Here is an 11,056-nt window from a genome sequence, read left to right on the forward strand (position 1 = left end):
AATCTTTTGGTGGATGATGATGTGGAGGAGAGAGAAGATTTTGACAATCTTTGTTTCTCCCCTTTTTTTCTCTTTCCTTTTTTTTTTTTTCTTTTCTTGCTTCCACGATTTTCCTTTCCTTCTAATTTGATGTGGAAATCCCCTCCATGCCCTTAGTGCTTTAAGTGAGTGAAAAGCAAGAAATCTTCAACAAAATTCTCTAAAAAAAACAACCATGAGATTCGAACTTGAGACCTCTTGGTGAGCAAGGGAATTTTGTACGCCATAGCTCACCAACTATGCTAGGTAGTTATTGTTACCAAAAACAAATCTTTAATCACTTAAGGATGTGGTCCATCGATCCTTGTTGGCATTTGGAGTATTCCTTGTACCTCTGGGACAACTGCAAATGGGCTGGTTCTGCATCTCAGTTCAGTTCTGATCCATTATTTTTTTTCTGGCCCGAAAAGAATAATCATTTGTACGGGTGACCAAACGAATGTGTACTTTTAATTGAACACGTCCATCTTGCTTAGAATTTCGTCCTCTTCGCAATCATGAAAAGAAATAGGACCTCTTTACGTGTAAAATTGAAGATATAGCGCCCGATAGTCCTTAAGGCCTTGAAAATATAAAACCTGCAAAAAGAGAGTAAAACCCAAGGTAGCTCCATTCTAAATATGTAAAATGCATGTTTTACTACCCTAGATTTCACACATAAATGTGCTCATCAAACATGCATCCTGAATCACTGGATCATCTCTTCTTATATTGTGATTTCACATCACATATTTGGATGGCCAGCCCTTTCGGTGTTCGTTTATAGAGCCTAACTACTCTCTCTTTTGTGCAGGTGGTAATGTATCTTTTCATCCATTACCAACTTTCTCCCTCTTTTCAATCTTAGTTGTTTAACATCTTTGCAATCACTATATATTTCATTTGGAAACATAGGAATGATGTTGTTTTGTCTCATATGCAGCCTAATCCACTTATCATATTGAAAAATATTAAAAAATGGATTGGTGCACTTAATCTTTATAATGGATTACTAAAAATATCTAATCTCATGCCTACAAATGGTCCACCAAGCTTGAATCAAAGCTCTACCCCTCCCTTTTTTGAATTGTACAGTTTTAGTTTGTACTAGTACCTCTAATCTTTTGCAGTCAGATCTAGGATGGACCTTTGGAATCCTCTCACAAGGTGAATTTAGGATTCTGGAGTTAGGTATTACCAAAACTGATCAACAGGAAGTAGTGGAAGCGGAAGGCATTTTACAAGGTCTAATGAAGACTAAGAATGAAAATTGGGAAGTATCTGAAGTATGGTTCTCCAGCAAGAAGCTCCTCAACCTCATCCCCCTATCCAACCAAGGGTGCTTGGCCACTACTTCATTTTGCTATATTTGTAAAATATATGAACTATCTCGGTCCATCACTTTTTGTACAAAGATAGATCTAATACTGCCACAGTAGCTCTTTAGGGGACTGGTTCTACTACTGCTACTGCGCAGGTGAATCGGTCTATAGATAATGTACCCTCTCTTATCTAATATAATTTTTTCTAATAAAAAAAAAAGTTAGGGAAGTATTTTGACGTTAAAACTCTTACCCGTAGAGAGTCTTCAGTAATGACCTCCACGGCTCCACCCCAATTTAAGGAGAAGTGCCTTATTTTCAATTTCATAGTCTCTCAGACCAAGTCCACACTGAGCTTTTAGGGAGCATACTTTATTCCAGCCGATGAGGTGGGACTTCCTTGATTGAGGGTTATCACCATTCTGAAACGGAGGTAGATTACAATTTATTCTAAGTGGTTTTTGGAAAGGCAAAGCATGACATTGGGTATAATGGGATGGAAGAGAGAGCATATTGTATAAGAATAATCCTTCGTATAAAAGAGAGGAGATTAACTTTCTAAATAGAGTTTTTTATCAACCCTATTAATAATGTGACTAAATCTAGTGTATCTAGCCCTTGCCAGAAAAAGATTTGTGCCAAGGTAGGTGGAGTTATGATCCATTTTCTTGATATTGAGTAAGTTGCAAATAGCAGCTTTGCAAGATTAGTTAAAATTAGAACGGAAAGCAATGCAAGTCTTGTGAGGACAGATTGTTAAGCTTGATAAGTCTACAAAAATATCAAGAATGCATTTGGTTGTTGAGACATCATCAGGGGTAGCTCAGCAAAAAATGAAAGTATCATCAGTAAAAAATAAATAGGAGATTTCTAGGGCTTTACGAGCTACCTTGATGCCACGAAAGAGATTGGGTTCTCGATAAAATTGATGTCTTGGTGGATGACTCATAGCACAATTGATTTGATCTTTGCTTGTTGAAGCAGGGCCCTAAGCTTTGGTCTCAAGTTCGAGACCCCTATCACACCATCTTGTGCAACCCTCTTCCTTGGTTTCCCCCCTCCCTCCCCCACTCCCACTCCCACTCCCACTCCCACTCCCACTCCCAAAGGCCCATTGGCCTATGGGCCCTCCATAAGATTACAACATATATAGAGAGAGAGAGAGAGAGAGAGATTGAGATTGATTGATTTTTCCATTCTAACTCATTAGTGTTCTAAAAAAGGTATTTATCAAAAGAAAAAATAAAAAAGATCTATTTCATGTGTAAGCCCACATTTTTTAAATATATAAAAATAGAAAAAGGGTCCTGAAAGGTAATATAGCTCATGTGTTTAAACACGCAGGGGTGTGAGATGATCACCTCACTCCCCATAAAAGGAAAAAATCTCACCCGTGTTGATAATTCCATAGGGGCTCCATTGGCCCTCGCCTTGGTGTAGGAGCCACAGTGCCTTTAGGCAACTCTCTCCTTATAAAAATAAATAAATAATGGAAAGTAGTTCTTTGTCTGAAAATGCAACATACGTTAGCATACCTTTCCTTGAGTTTCTATTCTCCCATAATAAAGGGGCAGATATGTCATTTCTTTCGAGTAGGAGAGAGATAAACTAAGGGAGATGCCAATGTATGCTAAACTCCTAGACAAATTTCATTTCTCTATAAAAATAGGGAAAAAGAACCCTATCGACGTAGCATTAGTAACACCAAACATATGAGACCAAGGAGAGCACAAATAGATGCATCTTCAATACACACAAGAGGTAATACAGTCTTTTTGCACCCACATCTGGTATTTCCTATGCCAAATGACAATATTCTTTTCCCTTAAATATATATATATATTTTTCGGCAGAGGATGTGGAAAAGAATCCCTACATATCTTTTTCCCAAAATGTAAATATGAAGTCTTAGTAAGCACTAGCCGACCTACGATTCGAATTTAAATCGCAGAGATCTTTTCCCAAATCTGAACAATAAAATATTCCAATCCAAAGGTTAAATGACACCTATCCCTATCCTATCTGCTGTGTCCAGTATTCTTACCCAGACAAGCAAGGTGAAATTTAAATATAGATTCCAATCGAAGGCCTAATTTGCACAGAGGATCATCAGGGAATCAAAATACATCATCCGCATAATATCAACAATGACCACTTTTCTCGGCCACTGTTAAGTATTAATTAAGATTATGTACATACTTAATTAGTTAAAATTAACAACTAATACCAATACCAGATTACCACCTCCTCCCTCTTCCTTTTTTGTCTAAAAACGGTCACGCTTTCTCTGTCAGAGACTCAAGATTCGAAGATCTCCGAAAATTTTGTTAACTTTTGCGAAACTTTCACTAGAAATAGCTTTTCCCAAACTGAAAGAGCGCGAATTCTATCCTGCAAATAAACCTCGATTTTCAATCTCAATGCTTAGCTTACCAAACCCATCAATGGCTTCTTCGTTTTCATTTTCGTTTATTGTGATTTTAGGGTTTCTTTCAGTTCTGTTTCTGCAGATCAACCCTTCACATTGCCTCACCTGTTCATCTCAGAAGTTTTCAAGCAATAGAGTTTACGCCCACTGCAATGATCTTCCACAACTGAGTTCTTTCCTTCACTGGACCTATGATTCGTCAAACTCGTCTCTGAAGATAGCTTTCTTGGCTCCTCCTGCTGATACTAATGGATGGGTTGCTTGGTCTATTAATCCTACGGGGCTTTCGATGCTTGGGTCTCAGGCTTTGATCGCTTACAAGGTAGGTGGGGGGATGGTTGTGAAGACCTTCAATGTGGATTCGTACCAGTCGATCGCGCCTTCCAAGATTTCTTTTGAGGTTTCAGACATGTCGGCTGAGAACTCAGGTGGGATGATGAAGATCTTTGCGACCATAGCTTTGCCTAGTAAGATGACAACGATTAACCAGGTTTGGCAGGTTGGGAGTGCTGTGACGAGCGGGATTCCGGCTTCACATGCGTTCGAGGCCCCCAATTTGAACTCTAAGGGGACCCTGGATTTGTTGAAAGGAGAGAGCAGCACCCCGTCTGGAGGGGATGATAAGCTTAGAAACAGAAACGTGAGTTCAATTTTCTCCTTTTTTTTTTGGCTTGTTCTGGGTTTGGGGTTTTCGTGGGGCCTCGGTGCATGACATTTTGAAGCAAATTTTTGAATTATTTTTCGTTAAACAGATTTGGATTAACATAATTATTATTAATGACTTTGATTTGAACCTTTTTTTCTTATAATTTTTCTAGTTTCACAAGAGATTTTTGGAGGGGATTACTTTTTGGAAGGTCAAATTTTGTCTGCTTTCGGAATTTTCCTGTAGATAATTACTTTTTCTGGGTGCAGTTGAAAATGATGTTTGGAGAGGAGGAGAGAGAGGAGAAACAGTATTTTTGTAGCTCTAGAATTATTACTTCAATTTTTTTTTTTCTTCCTGTAGGAAAACCCAGTTCTTGATTTCTTCAAAATTACAAATTATTTGTGAGGTGTTAATTGAGATTGACCAAGTTAATGGTTGTGGTTCCTTTCAGATTCACGGAATATTGAATGCTGTCAGTTGGGGAATTTTGTTTCCTTTTGGAGTCATTTTAGCAAGGTACCTGAGGACATTCCAGTCTGCGGATCCTGCCTGGTTTTATCTTCATGTGTCCTGCCAGGTCTCTGCTTATGTTATTGGTGTTGCTGGCTGGGCAACTGGTCTTAAGCTTGGAAGTGAATCAAAGGGAGTGGTGTACTCCACCCACCGGAATATTGGGATTTCCCTCTTCTGTTTTGCCACTGTGCAGGTAACAATCCTGGTTCTTCGGTTTAGCTGATGAGTGTTTCCTTTCTGTTCATTGATATGGTGTCCAGTATTATATCTTTGATGGGTTACAATTCTCTGCCTTTTCTCATAATCTTTACCTAGAAAACAAAGTCAAACTGGGTCATCCATGTTGCCTGATCCTTCTTTTTTTTTTCTTTTCCAATCAATGTTCATTTGTTCATCTCCTGATTTATTCTGGGAAATATTACAATGCTTTTTAGTTTGTCACACAGTGAGCTAGGCAATATAATTTGAAGATTAATAAGCTAAGCCAATTTTTAAGCTTACCATGTCAAAACACTGGTGAATTGGTCTCGCTTGAATGCTTAGTTTTCTGCATCTGACTCCCTCTAGTCAACATTGATTGAACTTTACAAGGGGAGAGATTTTAACTCTTAACAAACTATTTTTCCACATATGGTAAACAAAGTCAGTTCTGTTTATATCTTAGAAAATTGATTCAGAGTCACAAGTTTTCCACCTTAATATCTACCCAATACAACATATCTGATTTTTCCTCGACGTCTGGTTGTGTAGATTTTTGCATTGTTCCTGAGACCTAAGAAGGATCACAAGCATCGCATCTACTGGAATGTCTACCACCATGGTATCGGCTACCTCATTGTCATCCTCGGAATTTTCAATGTGTTTAAAGGTCTGGAGATATTGGATCCTGCACAGAAGTGGAAGAGAGCTTATGTTATTTTGCTTATTGCATTGGGTATAATTGCTGTACTTCTGGAGGTCATTACATGGGCTGTAGTTTTTAAGAGGAAGTCTAAAAAGTCTACTAAGTCATCTGATGGATATGATGTCAATGGCGGGGAGTAGCTGATCAGAATTGGATGAGTTGATTCTTCTATGATATTCTTTTACTGTATTAGTTCAGGAAAGAAAAAAAAAAAGGTTATGCTACTAACATGAGTTTCTCCTTTTCTTTCCCATTTTTTGCTGTCTTGTGTATACTGGCTTAGTTGCAGACATACGGTTCGTGTTTCCTTTCAGATTCTTCAGAGTATATGGGCAGGTTTCAGTAATGCTTGTTTCAGTCTCCATGTTTTATGTGGGGTACAGGGTTTTGCAGTCCTCATGTGTCTCTGTTTCTCTCATTTACAATACATAGAAGTGCATTCAGCCTTTCAAAAGCCATATTGGCCTCTTTGTTTATTCTTCTTTTCTGCTTTATTGGTGGTCAAGTTTGGCTGCCATTAGAGTTGTTGAGTTGTACCTTTGCTTTCTGCACTGTTGGCTGCCATTAGAGTTGTTGAGTTGTACCTTTGCTTTCTGGACTGTTTCTTATTAACATTGAACTTATCTGAACATCTGAAAGTGGATTAAACATTGACGAGTTCTTAAACTTACGTTTTGCACCAAGCGCCACATAGCAGACAGACCTCAGCTCGTTGGTGCTTACGGCCATATTAGTTGCATAGAGAGTGAAGAACAAGGATTGTTATTGATTCTTATTATTGGCTTGAGAAAATAAAAAGTTTTTTTTATCATTCATGTCAGGCTTTCTCTATATCACAGCAGCATCTCAGGAGAATCTTAGCTTTATTTAACTTGGGAGCTTTGGCAAAATACTGTTTTCTCACAACTATTACTGTATAATATGAAGGGTTATGGTGTTCAAATTGATCCATTAACTCTGTAACAAAGTTTGGTAAGGTTGGTGTCATTTTTCAACTTGACAAAGTTGGGCAGAGGCTGTGCTTGGTTGTACACAAGAACATCCCCGAAGGTATGAAACATTATGAATGAAGCGTTTGCATTGTAATGGCTTAAATGCTCTGAAAGAATGTGCAGAGATTTTGTTTTTGTTTTTTTGTTTTGTTTTGTTGTTTTTTTTCCCCCTAGCAATCTATGATGTAACTAACTCCAAAACATGTTGGACATGTTTATTAAATTTTCCTTATTTGGAATTTGATATGATCAGTAAAAAAGATATATATTGACATTTGCAAATATAATTACCTCGTATGGGAAGAGTATTTGATAGGCTAAATACAATCATAGGGTAGTAGTTTTCTGTCTGGGAGCGCTCCCTGAGTCTCTCTCTCTCCTCTCACAATAAAGTATAGATATGTCATTTAATTAGGATAGGAGAGAGAAAACACAGGAATGTTACACTCTCAGATCATAATCCTGATTATATATATATATATATATATATTTTTCTCTTCAAAGTTATTTAAAGTCTATCTCTCCTTCAACAATAAATGATAGATGTCATTCAATTGGGAAAGGAGAGAAAACTCAGGAAGGCATTAGCATATGACTCGGATCATAATCATGATTATATATTTTTTTCTCTTCAAAATTATTTACTTTCTCACTTTCCTTCATGTACAAGCAAATGGAGACTTCTAAGAATATTATTATTATTATTATTATTATTTTTTTTTTTTTTTTTTTTTTTCTACAGGTAAGAGATATTTTGGAATTCAGTGGTAGAATGAGATGCTCCAGGATGAACCCTTGGTGTAAAGATGGGATGTCACACTGCTTTTGTCTACAGTTTTTTTTTGAATTGTCTACAGTTACAAGTGGATTTTGGCTTAATCTTATTAACTAACCATATATTTAAATTTTTTTTTTTTTTTTTTTTTTTTAAAGGTTCACCTAAATCATTTTTAGGGCTCCATTTGGTTGTAAGGGGAATTTAAAGTGAAATTTTCGCTTAAAAAATAAATGTTTATAATCATTACCCCATATGATCCAATGTGATTGTATAAATTACTTAATTTTTTTGATCATATTTAATAATGATATATTTCACATATTTAATAATGATATATTTCACATTTAATTTTTATTTTACATATTATTGCAAAGGGTTTTAGATGCAAAGTAAAGTGAAATTTTATAACTAAATATGAAAGATTTAAAGCTAATGCTATAGTCACATGGGGGAATAATTACATGCATTTAATTTTTAAGTATAAAAATTTCACTTGTCTTTGCAATAAAACATAACCTAGGGGATTCTCTATTGTCCTTGTGATGTTTTCGTTAAAATTTTCTGGCTCCAAAAGGTTTGTTGTCATCAATTCATAACACCTTTATTTATTCATATATATATTTTTTAATGATAGTTTCTACTACTTGATCATTCATTCGAACTCAGCCGATTCTATAATCATTGGACCTAGTCATTAGTGAATGTTAAGTTTGTCTCGAATTCTTGATCCATTTTGAAGATTGACCCGATCCGACATATTTTGGTGGCGACCCGAATGGAAATTTTTTTGAGATCTGTGATGGAAGCAGAGGGGCTGGGCCGATAGGTCCAAGCCCGGAGCCCATCACTGATCTCGTATGGGGGTGCGGAGGTGTAGCCCCTGCGGAATGGTTCGACCGAATCGACCGCGACCTGATGGGTCGACCCACGATTTTGGAGTATATATAATGTACTTTTACTTGTTGAGAAAGTCATTGTATTCTAGGGTTTTCACGCAGCTAGGGTTTCAGGGCGAGTTTTTCCTCGCCGTTGCTAGGGTGTAATTTCTCTTCTTCATAGTGAATCATCTTCTTCTTCGCTCGAGGATTTAGCACACCATCCTGGTGTGTGAACCTTGTTAAATTTCTGTCGTACGGATCTATTGTCTCTTTATTATTCGTGTTTCTTGGTGTTTGATCTAACAAACTGGTATCAAAGCTTTGGGTTACTTTGATCCATGGCTTCAACGAAATACGATATTGATAAGTTTGACGGCAACATCAGTTTTAGTTTATGGCAGGTCCGAATGATGGTTGTTCTCACGCAGCAAGGTTTGAAGAAAACCCTATTTGGGATGGCGAAGAAACCTGCAACTATGTTGGATGATGATTAGAGCGATTTGGATGATAAAGCCCTTTCAGCTATTCAGTTGTATCTTTCGAATGATGCTCTACAGGAAGTTCTCTCAGAGAAAACGGCTGCAGAGTTATGGGTGAAGTTAGAGAACTTCTACCTCACCAAATCCCTCACTAATAGGTTGAGATTGAAGCAACAATTGTATACCCTTCATATGGGTGAAGGTACTTCTATTAAATCTCATATATCTGAGTTCAATTCTATTGTCACTGATTTGAAAAGGATAGATGTTAAAATAGACGATGAAGATTTGGCCCTATTATTGTTATGTTCTCTGCCTCCATCTTATAAGCATTTTAGGGTTACCATGATTTATGGTAGAGAGACAATCTCTATTGAGGATGTCAAAACGCATCTGCAAAGCAAGTAGAAGATTGATGATGAGTTGACAACTACCAATAAATCTGATGGTGTTGGTTTGGTAGCTAGAGGGAGAACGAATGAAAGGGGTTCAGATGGTGACAAAAAGAAGGCTAGATCAAAATCTAAGCACAAGAATTTAACCTGCAATTACTGTAAGAAAAATGGGCATATTAAATCTGAATGCTATAAGCTTTTAAATAAGTAGAAGGCAGGTGGTGGTGCTCAATATCAACAGAAAAGAGATGATTCTGCAGAAGCTAGTATTGCTGAAGATGAGAGTGAGTCTGATATGCTTTTGGTGACTGATGATAAAGTTAGATCACAGGATGAATAGATTCTTGACTCTGGTTGTTCCTACCATATGTGTCCTAATCGTGAATGATTCTCCACATACGAATCAGTTCGAGGTGGAGTTGTGTTGATGGGAAATAATGCTTCTCGTAAGACTATTGGAATGTGAACGATCAATATTAAGATGTATGATGGCATTGTCAGAACCTTGTCTAATGTTAGGCATGTCCCTGATTTGAAGAAGAATCTCATCAGTTTAGGCACTCTTGATTCAAATGGGTGCAAGTATACAGCTGAAGGTGGAGTCATGAAGATCAGCAAGGGTGTTCTCTTATTGATAAAAGGAATCAAGGTTGGCAGTTTGTATGTGTTGCAGAGTACTACAGTCACTGGGTCTGTTGCAGCAGCTTCATCATTTATGTCTGAATCAGATGTCACAAATTTATGGCACACGAGGTTAGGCCATATGAGTGAAAGAGGGATGGCATCATTAAGTAAAAGGGGCTTGTTGTGTGGTCAGAGTACAGGAGCAATGGAGTTCTGTGAGCATTGTGTGCTTGGGAAGAAGAAAAGAGTTAATTTCAGTACTGCTATTCATAAGACTAAGGGAACTTTGGACTACATTCATTCAGACCTATAGGGGCCCTCCAGGGTTGCTTCAAAGGGGGCTGGTGCAAGATACTTACTTACTTTCATTGACGATTTCTCTAAGAAGGTTTGGGTCTATTTCTTGCAGCACAAAAATGAAGTATTTGTCACTTTCAAACAGTGGAAGAATTTGCTTAAGAAGCAGACCGGGAAACAAATTAAAAGGTTGAGAATCGATAATGGCCTAGAGTTTTGTGAAGGTGACTTTAATGAGTTCTACAAAAATGAAGGTATTGCAAGAGACCATACAGTTGTTAAAACACCCAGCAGAATGGAGTGGCGGAGCGTATGAATAGAACCTTGTTAGAAAAGGCAAGGTGTATGTTATCAAATGCAGGATTGGGCAAGGAGTTCTGGGCAGAAGCAGTTAATACAGCAACCTTGTTGGTGAATCGATCTCCTTGAACAGCTATTGAGTGCAAGACTCCAGAAGAAATTTGGTCAGGTAAACCTGCAGACTACTCAAATTTAAAGTATTTGGATGTCCTGCTTATGCACATGTAAATGAAGGAAAGTTGGAACCTAGGGCTAAGAAATGCATTTTTCTTGGGTATGGATCTGGAGTGAAAGGATACAGGTTGTGGTGTCCTGATCCAAAGTCTCCAAAATTTCTTATTAGCAGAGATGTTACTTTTGATGAATCTGCTATGTTGCATCCTAGGAAAGAAGCTCCTATTCATTGTGATGAAGGTCAAGAAAAATCTAGAGAGAAGGTGGAGTTTGAAATTGGTGGTTCATCTTCAAACAAAGCACAA

At 37.5% G+C, this 11,056-nt stretch overlaps 1 protein-coding gene across 1 annotated transcript; it reads left to right on the forward strand.

Annotated features, from left to right (window-relative positions):
• The first annotated feature begins 3,583 nt into the window (after nt 1-3,583).
• On the forward strand, nt 3,584-6,484 carry LOC122057283 (cytochrome b561 and DOMON domain-containing protein At3g25290-like). The gene is made up of 3 exons (XM_042619336.1): nt 3,584-4,408; nt 4,869-5,123; nt 5,681-6,484. The coding sequence occupies exons 1-3, from the start codon at nt 3,761-3,763 to the stop codon at nt 5,972-5,974; spliced, it is 1,197 nt and encodes a 398-aa protein (XP_042475270.1). The 5' UTR covers nt 3,584-3,760; the 3' UTR covers nt 5,975-6,484.
• Nucleotides 6,485-11,056: the final 4,572 nt, after the last annotated feature.

The sequence above is a fragment of the Macadamia integrifolia genome, chromosome 12, assembly GCF_013358625.1.
Source record: "Macadamia integrifolia cultivar HAES 741 chromosome 12, SCU_Mint_v3, whole genome shotgun sequence".
NCBI lineage: Eukaryota > Viridiplantae > Streptophyta > Magnoliopsida > Proteales > Proteaceae > Macadamia > Macadamia integrifolia.